At 39.5% G+C, this 14,776-nt stretch overlaps 1 protein-coding gene across 3 annotated transcripts in view; it reads left to right on the top strand.

The window, feature by feature from the left end:
• The window catches only part of CTNNA2 (catenin alpha 2), a 1,396,988-nt gene that overhangs the window by 167,883 nt on the left and 1,214,329 nt on the right, over positions 1-14,776 (top strand). For all 3 annotated transcript variants that reach the window (XM_005686768.2, XM_005686767.2, XM_013967725.2), the window contains exon 2: positions 11,907-12,013. In XM_005686768.2, coding sequence (XP_005686825.1) covers positions 11,912-12,013 — 102 coding nt within the window. In that variant the 5' untranslated portion in view covers positions 11,907-11,911. The remainder of the gene's footprint in view (positions 1-11,906; positions 12,014-14,776) is intronic.

The raw sequence follows: 14,776 nt of genomic DNA, 5'->3' as shown, positions 1-14,776 counted from the left end.
CACTGTATGTCCCAAGGTTACTTGAATGTTTTTTCATATTCTTGCTCACTTTTTGGAGAGCATTTTTCTGGCAACAGTTCAAAAAGGTGTTGAATTTTTCCCTGTTTTTCAGTTGTACAAACTGTTCAATATTTCTTGACCAATGCATCCAAAATTTGAAGGTTCTCTTGGTTACCTATTGCCTGATATAAGTGCCCTGGTGAAATGGAAGGACACTGGCCCTACAGGTGTCCATTCTCATCCAAGCTCATGCTCTGAACACTCCTTGCTCGATGAATTGTTCTTGCTTTTTTTAAAATATGATGAATTAGAGCCCGTTTCATCTTAACAATCAGCATAAAGTATGATACACATTGGGTGGTTAGTACACTTACCTTGATTAAGTGAATGGTTGGATAAATGGATAAAGGAAGGGAGAATTGGAGCATATGCGATTTGCCTTTTCTGCTAGAATATGGAAGGCATTCTGAGCAAGGAAAATCACTTTGGGTTTTGTTTTTCAGATAAGTGGTATCTTAACTATTGTGTTCTGAGTAGAAAATCTCCCTTTTTTGCAAAAAAGCACTAGTATTTTAACTAGAATCATTTTTTGTGTGTGTATTTGATTGTGAGATTTGAACTTGGCATTTTTACTAAATGTTCAGTACCATCCTAATCATTGTAAAGGGAGCAAATTCCCTATCCCTGAGTGTATTTGAGAGGACAAATTTATATAAAGCAAGGAGAGAGCAACACAAGACACTTTGTATTCAGATTAAATATTATGCACTAGCTATTCTGATTAGATGGAATACTGATGGAATTCAGAGAAAGGAAAAGACACTGGGCCTTAGGGAAAAAAGGCAATTTGGGTCAATGAGGAGAAGAAATATTTCCTAAGGGCTCTTGTGGGCCAACTTGCGGAGCTTGTACAATCTTTCACAAAAAACTTGCCACATGGATCTCAGCAATCAAATATCAAGGCCTCACTGCTTTGCTGAAGGAAGCCCCGAGTTTAGTTTTTCCTGAACAAAAATGACACCTAGTTTTAAAACATAATAAATAAAAACTAGTGATCCAGTTATATGGCAGAAACCAACATAATGTTTTAAAGCAATCATCCTCCAATTAAAAATGAATATATTGAGTAAAAATATGTACATAAAAACCATAGGTATATATTTAAATTAAGCATAAATATAAATATAACTTTTTTTTTTTTTAAATGTGTGTGTGTGTCTGTTGCTCAGTCGTGTCCGACTCTGTGACCCCATGGACTGTAGCCTGCTAGGCTTCTCCGTCCATGGGGATTCTCCAGACAATACTGGAGTAAGTAGTACTTACTACTTATTCCATTCTCCAGGGGTTCTTCCCATTGGGCCATATTTTATATATTTGTATTTAATCATACAGTTATGAAGGATCTAATATGCTATTATTCCACATTCCAAGGCCAAAATTTGCCTGTTACTCCAGGTGTTTCTTGACTTCCTACTTTTGCATTCCAGTCCCCTATAATGAAAACGACATCTTTTTTGGGTGTTAGTTCTAAAAGATCTTGTAGGTCTTCATAGAACTGTTTAACTTCAGCTTCTTCAGCGTTACTGGTTGGGGCATAGACTTGGATTACCGTGATATTGAATGGTTTGCCTTGGAGACGAACAGAGATCATTCTGTCATTTTTGAGATTGCATCCAAGTACTGCATTTCGGACTCTTCTGTTGACCATGATGGCTACTCCATTTCTTCTGACGGATTCTTGCCCGCAGTAGTAGATATAATGGTCATCTGAGTTTGATTCACCCATTCCAGTCCATTTTAGTTCACTGATTCCTAGAATGTCGACGTTCGCTCTTGCCATCTCCTGTTTGACCACTTCCAATTTGCCTTAATTCATGGACCTGACATTCCAGGTTCCTAGGCAATATTGCTCTTTACAGCATTGGACCATGCTTCTATCACCAGTCACATTCACAGCTGGGTATTGTTTTTGCTTTGGCTCCATCCCTTCATTCTTTCTGGAGTTATTCCTCCACTGACCTCCAGTAGCATATTGAGCACCTACTGACCTGGGGAGTTCCTCTTTCAGTGTCCTATCATTTTGCCTTTTCATACTGTTCATGGGGTTCTCAAGGCAAGAATACTGAAGTGGTTTGCCATTCCCTTCTCCAGTGGATCACATTCTGTCAGACCTCTCCACCATGACCCGCCTGTCTTGGGTTGCCCCACCAGCCTGGCTTAGTTTCATTGAGTTAGACAAGGCTGTGGTTCTAGTGTGATTAGATTGACTAGATTTCTGTCAAGCCAGGAAGCAACAGTTAGAACTGGACATGGAAGAACAGACTGGTTCCAAATAGGAAAAGGAGTACATCAAGGCTGTATATTGTCACCCTGCTTATTTAACTTACATGCAGAGTACATCATGAGAAATGCTGGACTGGAAGAAACACAAGGTGGAATCAAGATTGCAGGGAGAAATGTCAATCACCTCAGATATGCAGATGACACCACCCTTATGGCAGAAAGTGGAACGCATGTAAGAATTAAAGATTTTAAAATTTAAAAAATAAAAAAAAATTAAAAAATTTAAAAAATAAAATAAAATAAAAATAAAAAATAAATAAATAAATTAAAAAAATAAATAGACGTTAGAAAACAAAATGGTTATAAAGAAATTTATGAGAATTAAAAAAAAAAAAAGAACTAAAAAGCCTCTTGATGAAAGTCAAAGAGGAGAGTGAAAAAGTTGGCTTAATGCTCAACATTCAGAAAACGAAGATCATGGCTTCTGGTCCCATCGCTTCATGGGAAATAGATGGAGAAACAGTGGAAACAGTGTCAGACTTTATTTTTTGGGGCTCAAAATCACTGCAGATGGTGATTGCAGCCACGAAATTAAAAGACGCTTCCTCCTTGGAAGAAAAGTTATGACCAACCTAGACAACATACTCAAAAGCAGAGACATTACTTTGCCGACTAAGGTCCATCTAGTCAAGGCTATGGTTTTTCCAGTAGTCATGTATAGATGTGAGAGTTGGACTGTGAAGAAGGCTGAGCGCCGAAGAAGTGATGCTTTTGAACTGTGGTGTTGGAGAAGACTCTTGAGAGTCCCTTGGACTGCAAGGAGATCCAACCAGTCCATTCTGAAGGAGATCAGCCCTCGGATTTCTTGGAAGGAATGATGCTAAAGCTGAAACTCCAATACTCTGGCCACCTCATGCGAAGAGCTGACTCACTGGAAAAGACCCTGATGCTGGGAGGGATTGGGGGCAGGAGGAGAAGGGGACGACTGAGGATGAGATGGCTGGATGGTATCACTGACTCGATGGCCGCGAGTCTGAGTGAACTCTGGGAGATGGTGATGGACAGGGAGGCCTGGCGTGCTGCGATTCATGGGATCGCAAGGAGTCGGACGCTACTGAGCGACTGAACTGAACTGAACTGAGCTGCATGTGCTATTATACAGATTTGTGCCTTAATGAGTTTATAATCTAGTTATAAGTCTAAGTTTATAACCTTATTTGAAACTAATGTCAATTTCTTAGCAATGAGCCTGTTACAAAAAAAAAAGTACGATCATTTGCTACTCACGGTAAATCCAGTAGCAATTTAGGGTTTATTACAATGTGAAGATGTCAGTGTCTGGATTTGGGAGGGTGAGAAGGAGCACAGTATGGTGGAATCTTTGGGAAATGGTATAAACTCTGTGTTATAATGTATTCCAGACCTGTTTTCAGTAGTAGGCTCCTGTTAAAGACATAAGATCCAGTAGCCCATGGTCAAAAAGTAGAGTGACAGCTGTGTTACAAAGACTTGGGAATTGTTAGAGAAGAGAGTTAAGCAGTTACTTTGTTCTACAAAAGGAATGTTTCAGAAAATTAGTTTGGGCTGCATTATACATCAAAATGAAAGATAAAGGGAGCAGTTTATGTTTATCTTGCTGTAACCTGGATATGAAATGTTGAGATTCTTATGAAGATTAACGTTATATAATCATTGCGTATGGATTTCTAATTTACAGGAGGTTAGAAGGACAGAGAATAAGTTAATTGCCAATTAAATAATGTGTTCCTATTAAATAACTTGATACTTTTGGACTATAAAGATAATTTCTCAAAATATATTATCTGAAATAGTAACAGTTATTATTTTCAGTTTGTGGAATCTACTACCTAAATCAGAATTGAAATGCTTTTGAAGAATAATAGGTAGAATAATAGGTAGAACAGTGTTAATTTACCTTTGGTCAGATATATTTTGTTTAGAAAAACCGAGTCCTTGTTAGGACTTAGGAAACCTAACAGCATATACAATGAGCACTGCCTACCTGGATATCACATATGTTCACATCCAAATGGATAGCAAGTCATACTTTAGGAGCATATTGAGTCTGTTTATGCTCCAAAATGAATTTAAATGACGAGAATATGAATGTAGTGAAAAGCACGGAAATGAATTTGACAGATACTAGTTTTCATTTTGAGTTTCAAATTACTGGCTTTCTGTTAGCATATATCAGGAGTTGTGAATTTCTATTAAGTTGGCACATAGTTTTAAATTTTATGAGTATGCTATTGTAAGTGTAAAAACTCATTTCAGTGAGATATGGACATGGATATTTCTTTTTTAATCAGCAAGCTCTAGGCTATATATTATTAGTCTAAGCTTGTCATCCTGACAGCCTTTAGGCTGTGGAGCTTTATTCTTATATTCCTTTTTGGTGATGTTTTGTTTATTTGGGTAGAATTAAAAAAGAGGCTGTGAAGAGAATTTAGTAGTTTAATACTTATTTAATATTTGCTTAAAATATTAAGGTATACTTTACAGGCATTTGTGCTTAGACATGTATTATTATTACAACCTCTTGAAATTTTTAGAATGATGCTTTTGTTCAACAGTATTTCTTTCAGTGTTTTGTTAAAGGTATGAGCTTATCATACACAGAGGTCTTGCAGATGTAGTACTTGAGGGCTGTGTTAAACTTTAACAGTATCAGAAATAACTACCCCACTCTCTTCTACTGCAAACAGCAAAGAGCAGTTGAAAATTACACATCACCTCAGTTTTGGATTAAAAATGGTGATGGATCTTCTAATTGCAGCAGCAACTTGCATCTTGGGTCACCTGTCAGTTCACTGATCAAGGACTCTGAATGCTTATTATGTCGGGGACAGTGATGGGCGACCCACTGCCTCCTTATAGTCACAGGAAAAGAAATGAGTGACATTGAGCAAAATTAATGGTGGAATATCAGTAGCAGGGCTTTCCCAGCTTATTTCCTACTGTAAATATGGCTACCATTTATTACTATTGCCGCTGCCGCCAGGAGTATTAGCAGAGGTAGCTACCATATCCTAAGAATCTAGGCTATGCTTCCCCACTCTGCCAAATGTTCTACACACATAACTCATATAATCCTCACAGCAGTCCTGTATGGATGTTGATGGAGATTTCAGGTGAAAAGGTTCAAGTTAGGAGCCAGGTTATTTTCATAGCCAGGGTACCACCAGGAAGAGTGCTGAATACCTGTCACTATCTGTTTAGATCTGGTGCTGATGCAGGTAGGCATCAGTGTGCCTTTTATTCTCTGAGGGTTTTTGAATCAGATGAGAAGCCTTGTTTTCTGCTTTTGGTTCTCAACTTCTACTCCTGTCTGAGATGCATACGCACATTCTCAACTCTAGAAAAAATCCCTCTTACAATAGAGGGGAGGAATGTTAGCGGTAACTTCCTTTACTAATACAACAAGAATGAGAATTACTATCATATTTCAGATGGCATTTTTGGAAAACTTTTTTTCATAGCCCTCAAATAACATCAAAATATTTAGGAACTGATTCTTTGGAAACATTATTTTCTATTAAGCAATTATTCCTGGACCCTCATTTCTGATTTTGGTGAACTGAGGAGCGTGGCTCTCTCCCACTGTTACTTTACATTCTTCACAGGGATCACTACCATTTCCTCTCCAATGCATGAAAGTGAAAAGTGAAAGTGAAGTCGCTCAGTCGTGTCCGACCCTCAGCGACCCCATGGACTGCAGCCTTCCAGGTTCCTCCGTCCATGGGATTTTCTAGGCAAGAGTATTGGAGTGGGGTGCCATTGCCTTCTCCGGTGGCAGGGATACTACTTGGAAAAGGCATCTTCTGGGGAAACTGAGAACTTTTGGGGATGTTGGAGGTTGGTGTACATGTGGTTTAAAAAAACTGAAATGATTTTGGTATGCGATTTCATTTTCCCATTGAGAATCACTTCAAGGCATTGGAAAATCATAAATACCATCCAGAAAGTATTGATACAATGATCCCAGTGATACTTGTAATAACAGTAGTGTTATCATTACTGGTGCTAGGATCTCCACAGAGATATCCCCCATCTTCCTGATCACTGCTTCCCTTCTGGCATGCATGGCCATGGACTATAATCACAACAGTGGTTTTCTAAGTACAATTCCTGGACCAGTAGAATCATCTGGGCACTGGTTCCAAGTGCAAGAAAGAAAAAAAAAAAAAGGCAGTTTCTCAGACCCACCCTAGACCTAATGAATCAGAAACTGTCTGGATTGCTTTGTGTATGAACATGCCCTCCAGGTAATATGATACACACTCAAATTCAACTATGACAGCCACCTGCCATAGTTTCCTATTGCTGTTGTAAAAATTGACCACACATTTAGCAGCTAAAAACAGCACATATTTCTTACTTGTACTCTCTGAAGGGCAGAAGCCCAGGTAGATTTGTCTGGGTCCTCTCTTTAGCATTTCACAAGGCTGAAATAATGATGTTGATAGTGCTGAATTCCTTACTGAAGGCACTAGAGAAGAATTCACTTCCAACCTCATTCAGGGTTTTGACTGAATTCAGCACCTGGTGGTTGTAACCTAAGGTCCCTCTTTCATTGTTGGAGGTCAACCAGGGTACACTCTTAGCTTCCCGAATCTACCCACGTTTCCTTTCATGGTTTTCATCTATCTCCAGTGGTGGGTCGAGTCTCTTTCACACCTTGAGTCCCTCCGCCTCCCTCCCCTGCCCTACCTGATGTCTTTGTCTGCTGTATCTCTATGACTGCCTCTTCTGCACCCAGGCAGGAGGAAGTTGTTTTTAAGTGTTCAGTGACACATTGGGGCCACATTGATAATCGAGGGTCATGTCCCTATTTTAAGGTCCAGTTATTAATAACCTTTAGAAGGTTATTAATTCCCTGGAGAATGAAATGATAACCCACTGCAGTATTCTTGCCTGGAAAATTCCATGGACGAAAGTGCCTGGAAAGCTGCAGTCCATGGGGTCACAAAGAGTTGGACACAACTGAGCAACTTCACTTATGTCACTTACTAATAACCTTAATTATATCTTCAAAATCCTCTTCACCATGAAATATAACATAATCACAAGTTTAAAACAAAGGGTCTGAGGTCATGGGGACCAAAATTCTGTTTACTTGGCATAACTCATCATAAGGTCTTTCTCTTGACTTCGCCCAGGTGCTGTGTTGCTCCCTAGGTGGCCCAGCCTCACCATCAGCATCCCATTCTTGCCCCAGAGATCAAAGTGGCTAAAGGAAACTGTTCTGCTTCCCCAGGAAGTGAAGCACCTTTCCCGTGGGCTCCACGTGTGCATCAGGGCATCTGCCCTTTGTGTTCCTTTTATCTCGTCTGTCCTTTGTGTCCCTCTGCATTCGCTCTCTCTCTCATTCTCCAGAAGTGGGTAGCTCCTGGATTTTCCATTCTTGTCTATGTCTCTGTCTCCCTTCCATGGTTCAGAAGCACTGTGGTGATGCTGGCATAGACCTAAGCCTAGGAGTTCCTCGTTATAAGAAGTGAAACATAATGCTTCATGGTGCTTATGAGCACAAAGCCTGAAGCCAGGCAGTTTAGTTTCAAAATCTGTGACCTTGGGTAGCTCTCTTAACTGTTTCACGCCTCAGCTTGCCTATCTGTAAATGGCAAATAATAACAATGTTAGATCATTAGCCAGTATTACTAATACTCAGAGAAGAAACAGTAAGTTCCATGTATTCAGGCTTGATTCATGAGGAAACTTAGAAAATTCTCTCGCTTTTTCACATCTCTCACTTTCTCACCAAGACTTTGTTTTAAAGCTTCTTGCCTTGGCCCCCACCCTAATGGATATCTTGAACTGGCTAGGATGATAATCATACAAAAACATGGCAAAGAAGTGAACCCATCAGTGTTTGCATATGCAATGTCATGATTTTCAGGATAAATTCATAAATTATATAAGGCTGTTACCATTTTTGTTTTACAGGATGAAACTGAAGCTTAGGTGAGGTAGCTGAGTCAATAGCCTACATATAGCAATAGGTGAATAAACACAGTATTAGTCATTAACTACTCATGGCTTTACTTGTTAACCAAAGCTAACTTGTCTTCTAAAAAAAGCCTCACAGAGTTTGTAGGCAGTAGTGCTCACTCAGTATTGGTAAAGAGAAAAATCCATGAAAGGAACCTGAAGCTGGAGTCCTATGGAGGGAAGGCAGGTTTTGGTGGCCTCCTGAGTAACTGTCAGTTGTCCTGGACCATTGTTTTACAAAAGAAGGAATGGTGAAAACTCAGAAAGTATAGGCAGAGAGCTCAAAGACATTTTTCGAGGAAAATCTGGAAAGGGGAATTTCTTCAGTGGATTATGCATTGGAGTAACATATATATCATTTGAAGGTACTCCTTGGCACAGGCACCTCAAAAGATTTTCTGTTTATCAGGACAATGTCTAATTAACAAAGTACTTGACCTTTGGCTGCTCATAATGGAGCTTGTTTTACTCTGTTAGTCTTTTGGTCATGTTTTTTGTTGTTGTTGTGAGTGATGAATGGCTGCTAACACCTTGACACGTGCTTCTTCCTTACCCCCATGAAGAATGTCTGAAGTTATCTAAGTTATTACTGTGTAGGTTGTTTTATCACCTTTTATGGATATGCAGTTTGACACTTTTCAAGAATATCTTCTCAGAGATTAAATAAATTGCCAAGAGCTTGTTCACAGGCTTGTAAAATTGTGGTGTGTGGATAAGGACAACGCTATTGTCTTTTCTTTTTTACAACCCCTTTTGTTGCTCTTTGCATCCAGTTAATATTCTAAGTTTCCTACCAAAAGCAACTATAATATGTCATTTTTCTTTGAATTTAAATTATTGAAAAAAATATGTTTTCTTTACATAGAATCTCTTTAGTGGGCAAAACAGTCTGAATTAAATGTGTGGATGCCTAGTATGGTTTTGAGACATGTTCCTTTGGAATGTGAGAGGCTGGTGTATGATTGCACACTTCATTTGTTCACTTGCCTTCTTATTTGAAGTTAATTTGCTTATTCCACACAGAGGAACACGTTTCTATGACTAGGTTTTCCCCTTCAACAAATTAATTCCACATAACCTTTTCTTGCCTTTTGCTCTTGAATTTTGCCTGTGACTAAAAGATTGATCCCCAAAGGAATAAATTGAGTCCAATGATTTGCTTGGTCACTCTTGTCCTTTCAGTTTTAGATTTATAAGTCTTCTAACCTTCAGGATCCAAGGCTCTGCTCTAATTCTGCTTCTTGGTTCACAGTTGCCTTGAAGTCTTTTTTAAGCATCTCCCATTTTTGCTTGATGCATGCTAGATTAGTGTCTCTAGTGTAAGTGTCCCAGCATTTTTATTTCTCACATCAGCATGTTTTGTCCATCTCTTTAGTAATACAGCAGAACATACATAAAGATGTTGTGTGCCTTTCTGTTCCACCAGCTTATATGCACAAGCATGCTCATGTAATAGTGGCGATTCTCTGCATAGTCTACTTATTACCTTTCACTACTGTGTTAAAATGAGTTCACTACGCCACTACTAGTTATCCAGCTGTCTGTCCTGTAGGACCCTGTTGTGCATCATTGTTACTGGGGCCACTTATTATTCCATGAGAGCTGGGAAGAAGTTTACAGGGAACTTCTTGGGGACTGGAAAGCATTGTGCCCTAAGAGATGCTGGGAAAGACTGAGGGCAGGAGGAGAAGGGGATGACAGAGGATGAATGGTTGGATAGCATCACTGACTCAGTGGATATAAATTTGAGCAAACTGAGAGATTGTGAAGGATAGGGAACCTGGCATGCTGCAGTTCATGAGGTCACAAGAGTCAAATATGACTTAATGACCGAACAACAACAAAGAGCTGGGTTACTTAGGTAGGACTGGCTTTGGCAAGGATGAAGGTATCCTGTGTGGGTAGAAAGAATCTGGCATTTTCATCCTCTCACAACACAGGAAGGTGTGCTGCCTAACAGCAGAATTCTGGGCATGTTAGAGCTGCTATGTAACAGTTGGTAGTGTGAATGGAAATGTGTAAAGTGTTTTTTGGTTTTTGGAGGACAGGCAGCATATCCGTGCCAACTATTGTTGTTGTGAAGGAACCCAAGTCTAAATCGGTCTATATGGTTGGATTGCTATGCTTAGTTTATTTAAAACATAGCATTTGGAGAGAGGTAAAATACCAGCATACTGCATCTTCGCCTTTTTTTTTTTTTTTTTCCTTGAAGCAAATTTGTTAGGTCTGTTTGCAAAAGGACTAGCTGTGGCAGGGCAGTAAAGAGACATATGCCTCTTGCAATAGACCTTTTTTGTACTGTTAATTCTAATAGAAATAATCATCTACATTGATTTATAAGAGTGGAATGGAGCGGGGGCATTGATTCAGAAGAGAACAGCTATGAACAGTTTGGTTTATGATGGTATTAAAGCAGATGATTCAGATTCACCTTGCATAATCTAAGGTTGCTTGTCCAGTGGTTAGTTGTCAAAATATATTCATCAGAGAGCAGTCAACTTCTCAGTGAGAAGCACACCCCTAATAGAATGTCTAATTTACTCTTTTGAGGCTGGGATGATATCATATGCTCGATATGTGCAAGGTTGCTACCTGCATACTCGTGGTTCTTAGGTAGAAAAGGATTGTTGTAGAATGAAATAAATAATCTTATCAGACACTCATTTCATGGGATTAGAATGTAAATACAGTCAGTAATCAGAGAGTATGTAAATAGCAGCAAACTAATTTTCAGAATCATTGTGACTCATTTTGTAAGATATCTCTCCTATTTAAGAGAATAAAACTCAGCTCTTCCAGGAAGCATAATATCCTCAGTGGTCAGTTGTGATGTGACAAAAACAAAGAAGCCTTTTGTTAGGACCTGGGGTCTTTCATCTGATTGTCATGAGTTTATTGTACTTCTTTAAAGTCTTTGCTGATCTCCTTTGGTGACTGACTTTGATGTCCTTTCCTCAGTTCTCCTGTGGCCTTCTCTGTATTCCTTGATCACAGCACAGGCCACACTGAGGCATAACTATGGCCAGCCTCTGCTACTTCTGCCTTGAAACCACAGGTACTGGAGGGCAATGATCAAGGCTTTCCCAGCAAATGTGTGTGTACGTGCTAAGTTGCTTCAGTTGTGTCCAACTCTTTGCGACCCCACGGATGGTAGCCTTCCAGGCTGTTCTGTCCATGGGTTTCTCCAGCCAGCGATACTGGAGTGGGTTTCATGCCCTCATCCAGGGAATCTTCCCAATCCAGGGATCAAACCCGCATCTCCTGAGTCTCCTGCATTGGCAGGTGGGTTCTTGGGAATCCCCTTCCCAGTATATAGCAGGTGGATATGTGTACTAAACACTGAGTGAGTGACATATTTCAGTGTCAGTTGGGCCCCAAAAGTTTGTCTAATGAATACAGGTGCCCTTAAGAAATACCTGTTTTCAATCTGATCCTCACATCATTACTTCACATAGTTCTATTTTCTGATTTCCCTAGCTCTAACTTGATGAGGTTGAACCAGACAGGTAATCTTCAAGTATGTTCTAACTTTTGGTGACTTACTCATTTTGAACCCCTAAGCTCACATTATTTCTGTGATCATTATTTCTAATGGATAATGTTTGTTTCTGTAGGGAGCATGACTTCGGCAACTTCACCGATCATTTTAAAATGGGACCCCAAAAGTTTGGAAATCCGGACCCTAACAGTGGAGAGGCTTTTGGAACCGCTTGTTACACAGGTAAGAGATGCTCTGAAATACTGTTACCTGTGTATATTTCTATTGCGATTATATCCTGACTTTCTGAAGAATGTGAAAATCCTTAGGCATGAATGAATCATGCCACATTGCTAATTACTTAATATGTATTCCTGCCCCAATTGTGGGCATTTTTTTTCCTTTCTTCTCAATGGGATTTGGAGTGCTTTTTACTAAAGTTTTCATGTGATTTTTGAAATTAAGTTAATGAGGTAATTAAAGAAGGGGCTTTGGTGAAGGGGACCCTCATTTGTAGTAATAGATTCAAAGTCTAAATAAATCATGCCTAGCTTGCTTTCAGATGCAAATGCAGTTAGGAGGAACTCTATTGCCTATTTAAGAGCGAAGTATATTTATTGAATTACTTTGTCTTTAGTTTAAAGGGGAAATTCATCAGGTTGAAATGATGAAATGTTCCATTTTTATGTTGTCACATTTCCACATGAGGGCCATCAGCAGAAACACATCCTCTGGATTTTTAAATTTTAAAAATTGACTTTTTGTGGTCTTGTGAAGCATATTATATGCTATATTAACTAAGAATTTCAGAAAGTTAAAATTCAAGATTTTATGGGTATATTTGTAGAGAAATGCCATGACAAATTAAGTAGAGACCATTTATATTGGGTAGAGGTTTCCCTGGTGGCTCAGACAGTAAAGCGTCTGCCTACAATGCAGGAGACCCGGGTTTGATCCCGGGGTCAGGAAGATTCTCTGGAGAAGGAAATGGCAACCCACTCCAGTATTCTTGTCTGGAAAATCCCATGGACGGAGGAGCCTGGTAGGCTACCGTCTATGGGGTTGCAAAGAGTCGGACACGACTGAGCAACTTCACGTCACTAGAGATCACTTATATTGGTTTTCTGTAGCTTCTATAGCAAATTACTGTAAACTTGGTGGTGTAAAGCATCACAAGTTTAATATCTTATGGTTCTAGAAGTTAGAGGTCCTAATGTTAAGATATTGGTAAAGAAGCATTCCTTCTGGAGGCTCAAGTAGAAAATCTGTTTCTTTGCCTTTTCCATGTTCTAGAGGCCATTCCCTTCTTTGGCCCCTTCCTCCATATTCAAAGCCAGCAGTGCGGCATCTTCCAATCTCTCTCTGACTGACCTCTGCTCATGTCCTCATATTTCATCCTGTCTCACTCTTATAAGGACCTTATGATTAAATTGGGCCCACACAGATACTCTAGAATAATGTCCTCATCTCAAGATCTTTGAGCAAATCACATCTGAAAAGTCTCTCTTGCCATTTTTAGGAAGCATATTCAGACTTTCAAGGGGTTCGAATATGAAGAAAATCTCATCTAAAATTCATCAGCTAAAAATTTCCAAATCTCGCCATCTAAATCTTCTAAAGTAGGTATGAGTAAGGTTCTAGATAGGGACTTCCCAGGTGGTGAAGTAGTAAAGAATCTACCTGCTAGTACAGAAAATACAGGAGACATGGTTTCAGTTCCTGAATGGGAAAGATCCCCTGGAGTAGGAAATGGCAACCCACTCCAGTATTCTTATCTTTAGAATTCCATGGACAGAGGAGCCTGGTGGGCTTCAGTCCATGGGTTGCAAAGAGTTAGGCATAATTGTGCACTCTCATGCTTATCATCAAGGTTCTAGTTATATTCCTTCTTCAAGTAAAATTTTTCTCCATCTATGTACCAGTGAAATTAGAAAATAAATCATACACCTTCAAAATGCATTGTGGGACAGGCATAAGATAACAGGTGCAGATGTTTTCATTTAAAAAGAGAGAATGTGGAAGAAAAAAAAAGGTTACCAGTCTCAAGAAGTTTAGAATTCCAACTAGGCAAACTCAATTAGATTTCACAGCTTGGTGATAATCCTCTGTTGCTCAAGGCTCTGCCCTCTGGGCCTGGTTCTTTACTCTAAGAATCATTATTCTTTTTTCAAGAATGATAGCATGTATTTTCAGTTGAATATTTCCTGCCTGTGCAACTTGAAGGTACAACGGCTTTTTTGAAATTCATCTCTCTCTTTTTTTCAGTTCAGATTTGTCAGTATTTCAACTGATATAACATTCTTGAGAAACCTGTGGTTCTCTCTTGTATATATCTGAGATTTTTCTCTATTATAAAACAGGATACATTGTAGATCTATCATGGATAACCTCATCTCCAATTTGTCCTCTGCTGAAATCACTGAGGGAATCCATGAATCCTGTGTCCAATCTTTCCAAGAGCTCCTTGTGTGAATGAACATACCAAGGTTTTAATCCTTCCAAAACAATAACCAAAGGTTCAGTTCAGTTCAGTCGCTCAGTCGTGTCTGACTGTTTGCAACCCCGTGAATCACAGCACACCAGGCCTCCCTGTCCATCACCAACTCCCGGAGTTCACTCAGACTCACGTCATCTAGACACAAAGTTGACTTTTTCTCAACAGCCACTTTTTCGTGAAACTGAAACTTCTAATTTTAACACCTCTTGCAATCTGCCTACCTGAGAACTTTCTGAATCACTGGGTCTTGGTTCCTTTCAACTTAAGATTCTTAACAACAACAAAAAATTTTTTTCTGGCTGCATCTTGTGGCATGTGGCAGGATCTTACATTCTTTAACCAGGGATTGAACCCATGCCCCCTGAAGTAGAGGCATGGAGTCTTAACCACTGGACCACCAGAGAAGTACCAATAATTCTTGACTCAGTATGTTTCTTTCCTCTTCAGTTCAGTTCAGTTCAGTTGCTCAGTCGTGTCCGACTCTTTGCGACCCCATGAATTGCAGCACG

This window comes from Capra hircus, chromosome 11 (assembly GCF_001704415.2).
Source record: "Capra hircus breed San Clemente chromosome 11, ASM170441v1, whole genome shotgun sequence".
Taxonomy (NCBI): Eukaryota; Metazoa; Chordata; class Mammalia; order Artiodactyla; family Bovidae; genus Capra; species Capra hircus.
Note: the sequence above shows the minus strand (reverse complement) of the source record. Positions and strands in the feature narration are given on the sequence as shown.